This window comes from Maylandia zebra, linkage group LG5, assembly GCF_041146795.1.
Source record: "Maylandia zebra isolate NMK-2024a linkage group LG5, Mzebra_GT3a, whole genome shotgun sequence".
In the NCBI taxonomy this organism is placed as follows: domain Eukaryota; kingdom Metazoa; phylum Chordata; class Actinopteri; order Cichliformes; family Cichlidae; genus Maylandia; species Maylandia zebra.
In genome coordinates this window covers 41,763,937-41,778,614 of record NC_135171.1, presented here as the reverse complement: position 1 = coordinate 41,778,614, position 14,678 = coordinate 41,763,937, and the positions used below count along the sequence as shown (strand labels likewise).

The window sequence follows — 14,678 nt, the reverse complement described above, 5'->3', positions numbered from 1 at the left end:
CTGATTAATGTAAAAACAAAGAATGGCGTGATTTTTTTTAACCTGATTTTTGTGGCATTATATTGTCCTCATAAGTGGATTCAGGCCCTTGTAGCACAAAATTTAGTATTTTGGTCTAAATAACCCAAAATGTGACGTCCACATATGTGGACGGGAAGTCCTGGGAGGTTAAGGAGCTCAGAAATGACGCTCTGCTGCCACCAAGTGTCCACAGTGGGCAGTTACACACAGAGTGCAGTCCTTTGCCGTCTCCTGGCCATTCACGCAGCACGTCACAGCATTCCCACGCTGTCATGCTCAGTTTTCTCATCATCGCTCTGGTCCAATCATCTTCCTGCCTGCCTTCTGTGAGCCAATCAGCTTCTGTTTCCTGTGCTTTGAGTCTTATCACTGTCAGGCTCCAAACACTCAAACAAATGAAATTTAAGGTCGAACAGGAAACAGTCATTCAATTCAATTCAATTCAATTCAATTTTATTTATATAGCGCCAAATCACAACAAAGGTCGCCTCAAGGCGCTTCATAGATACAGAGAAAACCCAACAATCATATGACCCCCTATGAGCAGCACTTTGGCGACAGTGGGAAGGAAAAACTCCCTTTTAACAGGAAGAAACCTCCGGCAGAGCCAGGTTCAGGGAGGGGCGGGGCCATCTGCTGTGATTGGTTGGGGTGAGAGAAGGAAGACAGGATAAAAGACATGCTGTGGAAGAGACACAGAGATTAATAACAGATATGATTCAATGCAGAGAGGTCTGTTAATACATAGTGAGTGAGAAAGGTGACTGGAAAGGAAAAACTCAATGCATCATGGGAATCCCCCGGCAGCCTACGTCTATTGCAGCATAACTAAGGGAGGATTCAGGGTCACCTGGTCCAGCCCTAACTATATGCTTTAGCAAAAAGGAAAGTTTGAAGCCTAATCTTGAAAGTAGAGATAGTGTCTGTCTCCCGAGTCATGTGAGCTCAGAATGAAACGAAGGCCAAACAAACCTACTGGGCTGACTTCAACATTTTCTACCTGCGTTTATTCGTGTGAACATAAAAATGAAAGACCTCGCTTTTTATCTGCAGTGACTCATTTCTATTGTCATTCTCATTTCAACAGGTTCGATGATCTTTCTCCAGCTCAGTGGAACCATCAACACGTTACAGAACTACAGAAAGAACCAAAAATGTTCTTCAGCTGACATCATCACTGTGAGTGTGAGTCCAGCACAGTGTGGAGCGTTTTAAATGTAAAGAAGAGTTGAGGTTGAAGATGAAATCACACGCAAACACAGGAGACGATGTGTTACTTTATTTTTTTATTAGTGAATGAGTCTTTGATACAGGTACTTGAAGGACGCGCAGGTCTTCTCAGTTTAATAAATACACATTACAGCGAAGACTGAAACTCTGTGACAGCATCGCATCAGGACAGGAAATGACCTCAGCGTGACGAGCAGAGATGAGACGTCCTGTCTTTGTCAGCACTTTCTCTTCATGCTGTTACAGCACACACACACACACACACACACACACACACACACCCACCAACTTCTTTATGTCAGGGAGAGCAGGCTGATATCGTAGCATCCATCCACCTGCAGCACAGAGAACCACCATCATCACTCTGCTCTCATTTCTAATGACACACACGTGATTACACACACACACACGCTCACGCACACACACACACGCTCACGCACACGCACACACACACACGCTCACGCACACACACGCTCACGCACACACACACACACACACGCTCACGCACACACGCACACACACACACACACACACACACACACACACACGCGCACACACACGCACGCTCACACACGCACGCTCACACACACGCGCACGCACACACGCATGCGCTCACACACGCACACGCACACGCACACACACACACGCTCACGCACACACACACACGCACGCTCACACACGCACGCTCACACACACACACACACGCACGCGCACGCGCACGCGCGCACACACACACACGTGCCTTCACAAAAATGTCATTTCAGATCATTTGATAAACTAAAATGTTCATCATCTCTGAGAACATGAAAAACGAGCTAACGGCCAAATGTTATTACATCACCTCCATCATGAACACACTCATTACAGGACAGATGAGGCTGACTGTGTGTTTCACTCACATCGAACCGTCCGATGGATGCTGTCGTCTGATTGGTCTGCATCACCTCAGTCAGAGCCCACATCTGCTGGATGCTGGAGGATACGGTCTGCGGGTCAGGGAGGCCCTGAGGGACACACGGGGACACAATCATGCTCCTTCCTGGATCATAGTTAACATTTGAAGCTGAAGCTCTGAATTAAATCAATTAATAGAAATCAGAACTCACGTACTCAGTCACATGACCAAACAAAAAAACCCCGACCACACGAGCATCTGAGACGCCAAAAGCCCATGTCATCAGGAAGTAAACGCACTCGCTGGCGTCTCTTTAACCTGCTGGTAATCAGACCGCCTCACAGCGCCACGAGCTGGCGTGCGTCACTGATGAGCACCAAATGCTCTGCTACGGACGTCGGTGATGCGAATTCAATTCAGTTTGATTTATATAACACCAAATCACAGCTACAGCGGCCTCAGTGTGCTTTATATTGTACAGTAGACCTACAATAACACAGACAGAGAAACCCCAACAATCATATGACCTCCTATGAACAAGCACTTTGGTGACAGTGGGAAGGAAAAACTCCCTTTGAACAGGAAGAAACCTCCGGCAGAACCAGGCTCAGGGAGGGGCGGGGCCATCTGTTAGACGTGTTTCTGCTGGTTAAGCTGAAGCCGCCAGACTGCGCTGACAGAGGCGGTGATGTTATTTTCCACAGTCACACGAGCGTCTGGGCTTGGAGATGAGGCGAGGAGTGAGGCAGAGCTGGTTCAGCAATCAGATCCTCTGCCTCTGCTTGAAGGAGGCCGAGGACACAGTTTCATATCTCATCTGGCCCGGGAGCTGGAAACCATCGCCATGGGAAAGGACGGCTTATCTGCAGCCACCGTGACCTGACTCTGGATCAGTAGGAGCAGCTGGACCTGCCGGTTTACTGCTGCCTCCATCGGTTAGTTTGTTTCTTCAACAGCAATAAAAAGCTCTGCTCCTGACTCACAGTTAAAAACGTGTCACAGAGGTAACCTGTAAGTGAGCTTAGAGGCTATGAGAGCCTGAGGTCAGCCAGAACTCGTTGATCCTTCCTCCTGTTCCAACTAAACTAAACTCTTTGTTCAGCTGGATTTGCTTTTTGCCTTTTTAATAGTTTGTTTTTCCGGAGTCACAGACAAAAAGTAAGAAAAGCTTCTTTCATTTGGAAGCTTATCAAAAACAAATCAGAGCCCAGAGGAAGACGAGCTGCAGAATAATAAAACCCTCATTTGCGTTTCAGCCCTGAAGAAGCTGAAATTGAATTTAAGTATGAAAACTGAGAAATGAGCTAATAAAATATGCAGCAAACTCCCATCAGGCTCTCAAAGCTCGGCGCCCTCGTGTAGACAGAAACACGGTGCGTACCTCCAGATCGGGGTGCTGGTCAGTGAGGGTCAGGTCAGACAGCCAATCAGAAACCTCCTTCTCTGGGTCCTGGAACGAGGAAGAGCGTTTGTTAAACTCTGCAGTTGAGTTTCTGTTACTTTGTTGTTCAGTTCTCACTCTGGCTCCACCTGCTGGTGGTTCAACAGCAAACCCCAACACCCCCCCACCGATCCAACCCACAGCTGCAGGAACCACTGCGGTTTATTTCTGATTCTGACGTCAGTTCAATCCTCAGCACGTGGTCCGTGCAATACAGTGCATGACTTTTTCACCAGAATCACCACGGCAACTAACACATCACCTATGTTCAGGGTGCCGTTAAAATCAGCCGGATGCAATTATTTACAGCATGTTGGGTGGTTTTACCTGTGGAAGGTAAACCAGGTAAACTTTGCTAAACCCACAGAATGAAGCTCCAGCTCTGTGTGTTTAACCCGGGCTTTAGAAAACGTCTCAAAGTCGCTCTGCTTGATGCTGATCTGCTGCTGAGTCTCGTCACACTGCTGGAAACACGCAGCACACACCAAGAACACCTGATCAGCCAATCACATTCATTCACTGTGATCTGCACCTGTCCTTCCTGTGGGACCAGAAGCTTTAATGTTTAAATGGACCCAGTTTAAAGTGTCTCAGCTCTAATGTGCAGCCGTCACCTCAGAACCAAACAGCAGCACTGAGCGCGCTCAGAGACAAAATCATTCATTTACCGCTCTGTGCCAGAAATCACCAGATTAACCTGCATCTTCATCATTTGTCTGATGTACTGTTAGATTTTTATGTTCTTGATAGATTTTATCACCATTTATCATCTAATAACGTCTCTGACCGGAGCAGCTGACACTCGCAGGGATCGTTTATTAGCATGTGAGCACCGTGTATAAGCTGTGAGGTGTTCCAGTTCAAATCACGATAGAAGGGCTGGCACCACTGCTCCACCTTCTCACACATTTCCTTCAATGTGGTCCACTGACTGCTGCGAATCAGTGGAGTTCAAACTGGTTTAAACCTTCTGGGAGAGCCAGAAAAAGGCCCTGTGAGCGCAGCTGCTCAGCAGACACAGTGTAAACACAGAGAAGCATTTAGCAGCTAAAGAGTGCCAGGCGGGGTCAACAAAACATCCTCCACCTCAACTTCAAATATCGCCCATCTGCCCGTGCTGTGAGGAGTTACTGAAACTTTGACTCTCCTCCCTCTCCTGCACAGTCATGGTGTTGTGATGCTGGGTTGGACTGGAAGAAGCACTGACGTTTCCCTTCAAAGTGACAGCGTGCTGATGTTACCTGAGGGCCTGAGTTCATTATATGCTCTCTCACTGAGTCTGTGATTAATGTCACTTTACCTTCCTGCACTCCTGACTCCGCTGCATGTTAATGACAACATTAGACAAACTCACCGGCTCCGTGTGAGGAAATATTTTAATGTCTTCAAGGCTGAAGGTTAACCAGGCCAAGGACGGCTGCCTCAGGATCAGCCGCGCACACACCACGTGATCCGGCTCCACCTGCATCTGAGGCACGAACAACAGCAGAGGAAAACCGGCTCATCAGAATACATGATCCACTCATCCATCCACCCATCATCCACCCACCCACCCAAGGGTGTGGCCGCCTCCCATCCGTGGCCACTGGTATAACACAAAATACAAAAACATGGACCAAAGTTGTTGAAGAACCAGAAGCTGCTGTGATTCTGATCAGAACGTTTTCGCCAACATTTCTTCAAATCATTCGAGTCCTTTGAGTCCCGACGAGGTGCAAAAATCAGTGCAGCAACAGAACACAATGAATCTCCCTCAAGGCTAAATGTGACGAACACTAAACCCATAAGAAGTGACTGAACATAATTTATGCTATCACAGTTACCGTTTAAACTCATCAGCCTCGCAGTGCCGACTGAAGTAAACAAAAATGAAATCTCCATTCACCACCTGGCTCTATTTGCATGGAGAATAAACAGAGGAAATGAAGAATAAGTCACTGTGTGTTGTCTCCAAACTTACAAACTTATTGTGAGTTTCTCAGGGAGCCGGCTGGCTCGACGCCACCGCAGCTGAGAGGGAAAACAAACTGGAGCCGGCTGTGGTGGTTTTTATGCCCAGCGGGATGCATCGATCTACAGATCTGACGATTGCGGTTAATCCTCCTGTCATTAGCAGAGGCACAGCAGCTCGGTCTGGCAGCACAACAGGCGGCACGGTTTTCTCAACTTCTGCCATCAGAAGCGAGGAGGCAGAGCGGCTAACGAGACGCTGCTCTGCGGCCCGTTTCCTCTCGTTTCTTTACAGAGCTGCTCCCAAACTTTGACCTGCAGGGCCTTTCTAAACCTCTGGTGGGTTGTCACACTGCTTTGTGTAGGGCCACTACCTGTAATACTGCAGGTAACACCTGATCACACCTGGCGTGATTAGTTGGAGAAACATTTTTGCCCCTTTGGTCTCAAACACATCTGGTATAATTCAGACATGTGATATCAGCTTCTCATATATTTTGACTTCCTGTGCTGCAGCTGGCTGAAAGCTTCATTTCTGCTGGCTGAGTCATCACGGTCACTGATCTTTATATCAAAGGGTCAGCGTTAGTGTTTTGGCTAATGCCAAGCTGGTTTCTGGTACTAGATGAGACCATGTTTAGATGAGAGGGTAATATGTAGAGTCTAGGGAGACCGACTCTCGGCTGGAGCCTCTGCTGGACGGTAGAGGAACTGCAGGTTCAGTGATGATGTTTTTCCTGATGTGAGTTTTGTTATGAGCTGAGAATTGTCTTACGTCTAAAACTGTGGAGGACAATGATACATTTTAAACACACACCGTTATCATGTTTACATCCAGGGAGATGTTTGTTGCACAGAGAGCAGGAGAACCAGTCAGTGACGTCCATGTTTCAGAGGTGGAGTAAGAAACCATCCTTTGTCACTAAGAGCCTGCCGCTGTTCATCACACTTCCTCACAACAACAGTATCTGAACCCAAACAACCATATTAACCCTGAACAGAGTGTGGAAGGTAGAGTAAAAAATCCTGCAGGAAAACGAAACAAGCGCATAGACAGAGATCAATATGAGCTGTGAGCCTCCAGCCTCCTGCACTGCAGAATTTCAGCTCGCTGAAAACAGACCTCAGCAGCAGATGTCTCAGTTTCTCCTGGTGTCATAAGTGCAGCAGTTTCTTTTAACTAATGGAGGTCATTCCTTAATTATTTAACAATGACCTTGGGATGAGTTTAAAAAAAGGTCTGATATAAAAGAAAACTACTTTTGATGTCAAGGTTCCTCCTCAGCACGCCTGCAGCGTTAAAGGTCATCACAACAGGTGTGGCTCTTTGATGCACCGACAGCGTGAGGACAGGTTACTCTGTTGTCAGTCATCATGTCCAAACTAAGCACAAACTGTCTAAAAACGAATGCAACATTATAAAAAACTAAAAACAAGTTGAATGAAAAATAGCACGTGACCTGCAGCGTTCCCTCACATCCTCATATACGACCTGCTGGGAAGGTTTGACTGAGAGATCAGATCAGTAGGAAACAACCGGTTTATGCATTTTAAGATAAAAAAGAAATGCCTTTTAAATTGTTTATGATGACATGATGCCAGAATGATTTCCAAGCTACATTCAGGTTTGAAATGAGTAACGTTTGAACTCAGAGGAAACGACGTGTTTCTGTACAACAAACTTATCAGATGCTAAACAGGAAACACTGATCATCAAGTGTTGTGAAAAGTTCAGGTTTTAATCTTCAGCAGTTTTGCGTTTCTGCAGTCGAATATGTTTATGGCTGCTTTGTCGTTAAACCGTAGCAGTGACTGAAAAGCCAGATTTAAGGTGAGAAGAGGTGAAGCCCACCTGCGTCCGGTGAATGGTGTAGTAGTCCTGGGAGCCCCCCTCAGTGTGGGGGTTGTCCATCAGGGGCAGGTCTCTCACGGCCGTGCACCACTTGGCGGGGGCCTCCTGCTCGGGGTTCCTCCTCAGCAGGCGCACCGTCACGTAGGCTGTGTAGTAGTTCTTAAAGGTGACCTCCTCGATCTGGAAGAAACGCAGTGATGCAGGAGAAACATCAGCTCCCAGCACAGCTCGGATATTTTAGATATTTAATTTCTATTTAAAAAAGACTGAAAACCAGAACTAATGACAGCAGATGTGTTGGATTCAGCACGAATATCAGAAAAAATCTGCAGAAATTTGACCTCCTCAGGGCTCGAGATCACTTTAATGGGAAATATTATTTAATAAGGGCTTCCTTTTAATCTGTGAGTGCATATATGTAAAAACCTTCCACACAGAGAGACGCTAAACTCCAGAAGCACTCCTAATTAAATACTCTCAACTTTTCCCTTCAGCCTCCGCGGCTCGCCTCAGCTTGTCCTTCAGGTCTTCTAGTCACAGTCACGAGAACAAAAGCTTTGGATGTTAGCTTTATCTGATGTTATAATCTGATTAAAAGAAACATTAAATTGTGACTTGATTTGTATTTTGCATTTCTGACTGGAACACAGGGCTGCTGACAGGAATAAAAGAAAGTTCCTTGGTGATGTGCTAGATGAAGTGAAACTTCATTAAACCACGCTGGGCCTGGAAGGGAAATGCCTCCCGTCCATTCTGGGTCTTAACCTATTATCTAAGAAACGCTGTATCTGCCAAATCTCTGCATTAAGGCCTAAACGGAGCGCACAGCTCGCTGCTGAAAACTCCTTTGTGCATTAGTGGCTCCAGGCAGATGCCTTTGAAGCTCGCAGCTTTGAGCTAATGAGGAGTCACTCTGCATTAAAGACGACTTTAAATTAGGACTAAATGCTGAAAAGTGGGTCAGCACCCAAAATGTTTGAAGTCGCTCCCAAGACAGGAGCACAGCTCTCTATTTAAACAAATGCTGTGAGTGCGTGCGCTGCTGCTGAGAGGCCCAGATGGAGGGATGTTCTGCTGCTTTCAGGTTTTTAACTTTGCTCTGGGGGCAAAAGACAACAAACAGAACTTTAGTGACGTCTTCCTCCAGCAGCAGAAAATTCACTTCCAATAACGAACACAAACAAAGTCAGGCTGCACGTAATAATTACTGTTACTGAATATCTTATTGTGAAATCGTGTCATTATTTTGTCTAAGACATGTGAACAAACAGTAAAAAGTATCTAAGAGTGTCTGGATGCATGTTCAGTAATGCAGGTGATGTGAGAAAGTCGATTGTGTCGGCCTGGACGCAGCGTTTTCTCAGGCCTTATAAACCGTACAGCTGCGTAACAGCCGACACCAACACCACTGACTAACAGTGAGGCGAGATCTGCTTCATGACTGTTAATGTGCAAAACTGCAAATCACTCAACTGAGATTGACGGGGGACATTTTACAGTCAACGTGAACAATAAACAGCCACGGATCAGTATTTAAGGTGTGACTCATCATCCACTGGAGCACCAACGGAGAGAAAGACAACTGCTGCCTAAGCAAAAGCCCTTTAACAGGCATAACTTACAAAATAAAAGCCTTCTGTTGTGTGTTTTCATTATTTTTATAGATTAATTATTAGCTTCTCTGTCTGCAGCTTTTCTTTTACCTACAAAAACATCCTTCAGCTCCACTGTGTGTCAGCGCATCAACATCCTTCTTGTTCTGGCTGTTGATTGGTTCTTTGATTGGAGCCGGAGACAGACACCTACTATTATGATCATCATGACTCAATTCAATTTTATTTATATAGCGCCAAATCACAACAAAAGTCGTCTCAAGGCGCTTCATAGATACAGAGAAAAACCCAACAATCATATGACCCCCTATGAGCAGCACTTTGGCGACAGTGGGAAGGAAAAACTCCCTTTTAACAGGAAGAAACCTCCAGCAGAACCAGGCTCAGGGAGGGGCGGGGCCATCTGCTGTGATTGGTTGGGGTGAGAGAAGGAAGACAGGATAAAGACATGCTGTGGAAGAGAGACAGAGGTTAATAACAGATATGATTTAATGCAGAGAGGTCTGTTAACACACAGTGAGTGAGAAAGGTGACTGGAAAGGAAAAACTCAATGCATCATGGGAATCCCAGGCAGCCTACGTCTATTGCAGCATAACTGAGGGAGGATCCAGGGTCACCTGGTCCAGCCCTAACTATATGCTTTAGCAAAAAGGAAAGTTTGAAGCCTAATCTTGAAAGTAGAGATAGTGTCTGTCTCCTGAATCCAAACTGGAAGCTGGTTCCACAGAAGAGGGGCCTGAAAACTGAAGGCTCTGCCTCCCATTCTACTTTTAAATACTCTAGGAACAACAAGTAGGCCTGCAGAGCGAGAGCCAAGTGCTCTAATAGGGTGATATGGTACTACAAGGTCATTAAGATAAGATGGGGCCTGATTATTTAAGACCTTGTATGTGAGGAGCAGGATTTTGAATTCTGGATTTAACAGGAAGCCAAAACAGGAGAAATCTGCTCTCTCTTTCTAGTCCCTGTCAGGACTCTTGCTGCAGCATTTTGGATCAGCTGAAGGCTTTTCAGGGAGTTTTTAGGACATCCTGATAATAATGAGTCGTCCAGCCTGGAAGTAATAAATGCATGAACTAGTTTTTCAGCGTCACTCTGAGACAGGATGTTTCTAACTTTAGAGATGTTGCACAAATGGAAGAAAGCATAGAAGTTGATAAAGCCTCAGGAGGATGTCAGACAAAAAACATGGAGGATGCTGTAGGTAACTGATCATGTGAGGCACTCGGGGGCTCTCTGCGTTTGCTTACATTAACAGGCTTTCCAAACGGGAGGTTGACGTCGACGACACAGACACCGGAGTGAGCCGTGTCTGCTTTGGCATCTCCAATCTGCAGGTAGACCGGAGCTTTGACAGTGAAGTTCACAGGCTTGGTGTCGTCAGGGGTCCCGCTCATCGTCTGGAAGAACAAATGAGAGGTCTGAAGTGAGTGACCTGTCTGCCACACAAGGTGAGTTCCCGCTTCTGTTCTACAGCTGATCTGTGGTTTCTGAACGCTTCTTTACGCGCCGTACAGCTCGGACAAATAAAGCTAAACCTGGGCCTAGTCCTGCAGTCTAATGAAAGGATCAGGAGGACAGCTGTCAGTGCTGCAGCTGCAGATGTGCGCGCTCTGTCAGCACCACGGACAGCGACGGCACCGCCGCTGGATCCAGTTAGCACAGAGGCTAAAAGCTCCACAGCTAACCGACGGCCAAGCACTGTCGGTGATTTCAGGCTAAAACAAACCGAAGCGGAAAAGCTCCGCTGCTTCGGGGCTCACCTGTCCGTGTTTCAGAGGGCTCGCAGTCGGTGGAGGTCAGCAGAAAGATGAAGAAAAGGCCCAAATGAACCGCTGAAAGTCGCAGATGTCAACATGCTAAAGAGAATCAGTTTTGCTTCCTGGTTGTCACCATGGCGACCGGGGCAGTCTAAAAGGGCCAGCAGTATGTCAAAAAAAAATTGAAACCGTCCCGTCAATGGAGCTGAAACCAGAAAATATACGTTTTTGCTTGAAAAATTATGAAAACTTTTCATTACGTATCACAAAGGGTGGTGGGTGCCATGATATCAAACTTTCAAAGTAAACGCTATTGGTTTCTTATAGAAAGACTCGTATACTTTAAAATATTTCATACTTTTCCAAATGTTAGTGACAAGAAGTCATCAGGACATTTCAAAAAGTGTCGTTCCTACCCCCCGCCCGCCATTACGCACTCCTCAGCATAAAAGCCTTTGGTTAGTTAGTGTAACTTACAAAATAAAATCCTTCTGTTGACCGGAAGAGTCTTAAAGGGCCAGCAGCCCTCTGAGCCGCAGCAGTCTCCTCACAGATGGAGCCTGTTGTTCAGTTTATAATAATGTGCAGGGGCAGAACGAAGGCGAGTGTGGGCCCCTTAAAAAGTCCCCCCAATCATAAAGAAGTTTAACTGAGGTCCTCCCACTGTTTTCATGACAGCTTGGCAGATCACATCCAGCTTGCCTATGATCTCTTTTTATTAAATCAAATCATTCTACACCTAACACTTTAAAGAAGAGAAAAAAGAAAGAAATACAAAGAAACAAATAAGAAAACCATAAAAAAAATTTGAGTCTCCAGTTCTGGTCAGTCTGTGTGATTATAGCCCCGGTTTCCTGCTCTTCCTCTTCTGCTGAAGTTAAAAAAAAAGAAAAGAAAGAAAGAAAGAAAGAAGCTCATCTGCTTCAGGGATGAACTGAGCGCTTCTGCATTCTTTGGTCGTAAGAATGCAGAAGTTCCTGTTGTCTTTACATCACTAAAAGCAGTCTGTCCATCCTCCTCTGACCTCTGATGTCAACAAGACATTTCCTCCCAGAGAACTCCTGCACACTGGATAGACATGAGAGATGTTTGAGCTTCAGCAGGTCACCATGACCACACCTCCAAGTCTAAAACAGTGGGTTGCTGACATGTTATTGGCTGATTACATAGTTGTTAAAATGAGCAGTTGAACATGTGTACCTAATAATGTTGCAGGTGTGTACATCATAATCCTGTATAGAAACATGCCTGTACTTATCTACAGACACCTACCACAGGGCCTGTCCTGTGCCACAGTCCAGTTTACAGCAGTGAAAATGTGCCACTGTTCTTTCCTTTCATCCTGTGTGAATGTCATGCAATATTTGGAAGAATTTTTGGTTGTTTGTTGATTGATTTTAATGTATTTTGAATGCATTTAGTTTGCATTGTTGGTCCCGAGACACTGCGCTGTGACTGCTGCAGCACTGATTTAGTAAAACTCGTGTTTCTTTATTTGATTTTGCTTTGCTAAGACGAGTGTTTATATATGCCGCCATGGGGATCAAATAATAATATTGACCTTAAATTCTTTTTTTTCCTAACAAACCAATGCTTTCCCAAATAATAGCTTTGTTCTAACATTTGTCTTTATTCTTTAAACATTTATAGAATAGAATAGAATACTTTTATTTGTCAATTTCTTCAAATGTACTTGCCATACAAAGGAATTGAAATTACGTTTCACACTGTCCCATGCGTAGACATTGACAACAATAAGGTGCAGATGCACAACAAAAACAGCCCTAACAATAAAGTAATAAATAGTAATATAATAATATAAATAGTGCTAAAAGAAATACTAAAAATATATATATAGTTGCAGGTGTGTGCAATTGCAATGCAAGTCAGGAATGTTTTCAGTTCTTGGTTCAGAGAGTCATGTTTCATGTTTTCTTCTGAATAAACAGCCACAGACACTAGTCAGTGAAACCTGGCACGGAGTCTTAGTTGCTTTTTGTTCATTTTTCTGTCCCTTGTCTCTTTTGCTTTATTTTGAAAGTCAGCTCTTGGTGTGCTCTTCTGTGTTTTTACTTCCCTCCTGTGTATTTCTTGTCCTGGTTAGAGGCTGTATCCCAATTCAGGGGCTGCAGCCTTAAAGTACGCAGCCTCAACGATCCTCAAGGGCCGCGTACTCAAAGACCGCTAAGGCCGGAAGTGCGAGGCTTGTGAAATGGGACGGTCTAGCCTCCGTTGCGCTGCCCAGGTTGCCTAGCAACCATGATACTAACAGCTGGAAACGTGTCATACAGCTGTGTTTGACAGAAATGAAGGAGAAAATCTTTTGTTCATTTGTTTGTTTCTACATGAGCTTTGATCATTCTCTGTGAGATTAAGCTCAGCTATTGAACGGCGTATGTTTTAAAGTAAAGGCTTTAAAACCAAGTTAGCACAAACGTCACTAATGTCACATAACTTTGCCGACATGTGGCCACCAGTAATGTTTTAATGTTCTTCGTTATTAAACATTTGCACATAAATAAGTGACATAATATTCAGCACTTAGTTTACTAAGTTTACTCTTCGGGCGCCCCTCATCCGCCGTTTTTTTTTCGCCAAAATTATTCACACCCACCGCCGCGCTATTGTTAAGAGATATACTCTAAAGCACTTCTTCAGTAAAGACTCAGAGAAGAGAAACACACAGAACTTCTTGCTAGCAAGGGCAGCCTCCAAACTGAGACTCGCACTGAGGACTGCCCTGGTCTTTATTTATATGCTTCAGTGAGCGTTTGTTCCATAAATTGGAATGTGCAGGTGTGTGTGTGTGTGTGATCCTGCTGAAAAGCACAAGAGGAACATCCTTGGTCATGAAGAGGGTAGTCTCCCCCTCACCCTAGATGGTTCACTCTAGATAACACAGTGAAGAAGTCCAGCAGTTCATCTAAACAAAAGGCACTTAGACTAAGACAGACATAGCTACGTTAATCCTACCGTAAAACAATAAAACAAGGTACGACCTCTCCCATACTCCTAGGATGTGGGGGTGAAGCCAGAGTGTCACAGACCTCCTAGGATGAGACATTCTTTCAATATGCCACCAACTATGTACTTCTAAACACAAATGATTACATGCAGCATTCTACCATATGCAAACTTATATCACTGAAAGATTATACTGACTACTAAGTACAATTTTCCATTGACAGCTATGCATTCTGGGATACGTTGGGCCACAAAGTCTACACCGCCACGTCCTTAAAATTCAGGGAAATGAAGGACGCATTTGAGGGCCGCATTTCGAGCAGCCTTCAAATTGGGACAGCCTTCGTCGCGTCGCTGTGACGTAATTGGCCTTAAAATGCGGCCTTTAAGGCTGCAGACCCTGAATTGGGATACAGCCATAGTCTCAGCTCACCTGTTCTCGTTACCCTCCTCTCTGTGAGCTCAGTCTGTGTGTCTTTGTCAGGTTGTCTTCTTCTTATTCAGATCTGGGATCATTTGCTGCTTTTCCTACACTTTGGTCCAAGCTTCCTGTTTAACTCTGGGTTTAAATAAAGGATCTTTTAAAATAACTGCCAGCTACTGATCCCACGAGCTTCTTACTGAAACACACAGTGCATCCAAAACCAATCAAATCACTTGGAAACCACAGAGTCAGCTACCTGATACATGTTCACCTTCATCATTGATTAAAGAAACAGATACAAGTCTGGCAGCTAACTTAGATAATAATATGAATAAAACATGTTTAATAGTTATTTACTGTGCTGCTACACCAAGTGTAAGTCTCATTGTTAGAGACCATCTCGTGGTGAGACCATTAAGGGGTAAATATGTACCAGTTACATATTCCAGCCTGTTCTGTGAGCTCTCACCGACAGCAGATGGCATCCTTACTGCACGGATCTCACCTGCATCATTTTAACGGCCTCC

At 45.0% G+C, this 14,678-nt stretch overlaps 1 protein-coding gene across 2 annotated transcripts; it reads right to left on the bottom strand.

Annotated features, from left to right (window-relative positions):
* Positions 1-1,285: 1,285 nt before the first annotated feature.
* On the bottom strand, positions 1,286-11,320 carry nicn1 (nicolin 1). Of its 2 annotated transcripts, none has more exons than XM_076884388.1 (8): positions 11,241-11,320; positions 10,767-10,968; positions 10,254-10,403; positions 7,390-7,569; positions 4,942-5,055; positions 3,528-3,596; positions 2,151-2,255; positions 1,286-1,586 (listed from the first exon to the last, which is right to left on the bottom strand). In XM_076884388.1, the coding sequence occupies exons 3-8, from the start codon at positions 10,398-10,400 to the stop codon at positions 1,545-1,547; spliced, it is 657 nt and encodes a 218-aa protein (XP_076740503.1). In that variant the 5' UTR covers positions 10,401-10,403; positions 10,767-10,968; positions 11,241-11,320; the 3' UTR covers positions 1,286-1,544. The 2 variants fall into 2 exon arrangements, with proteins under 2 accessions (XP_076740503.1, XP_014263275.1); XM_014407789.3 differs by having other exon boundaries at positions 11,122-11,254.
* Between the last annotated feature and the right edge of the window lie 3,358 nt (positions 11,321-14,678).

Bases quoted from the DNA above. Each gene is read 5' to 3' on its own strand.
- nicn1 (XM_076884388.1), bottom strand. From the start codon at position 10,400: ATGAGCGGGACCCCTGACGACACCAAGCCTGTGAACTTCACTGTCAAA. The intron at 7,570-10,253 runs GTAAGCAAACGC...CGTTTCTTCCAG, and splicing joins CGTTTGGAAAGCCTGTTAAT to ATCGAGGAGGTCACCTTTAA. The intron at 5,056-7,389 runs GTGGGCTTCACC...TTCGTGCCTCAG, and splicing joins ACACCATTCACCGGACGCAG to ATGCAGGTGGAGCCGGATCA.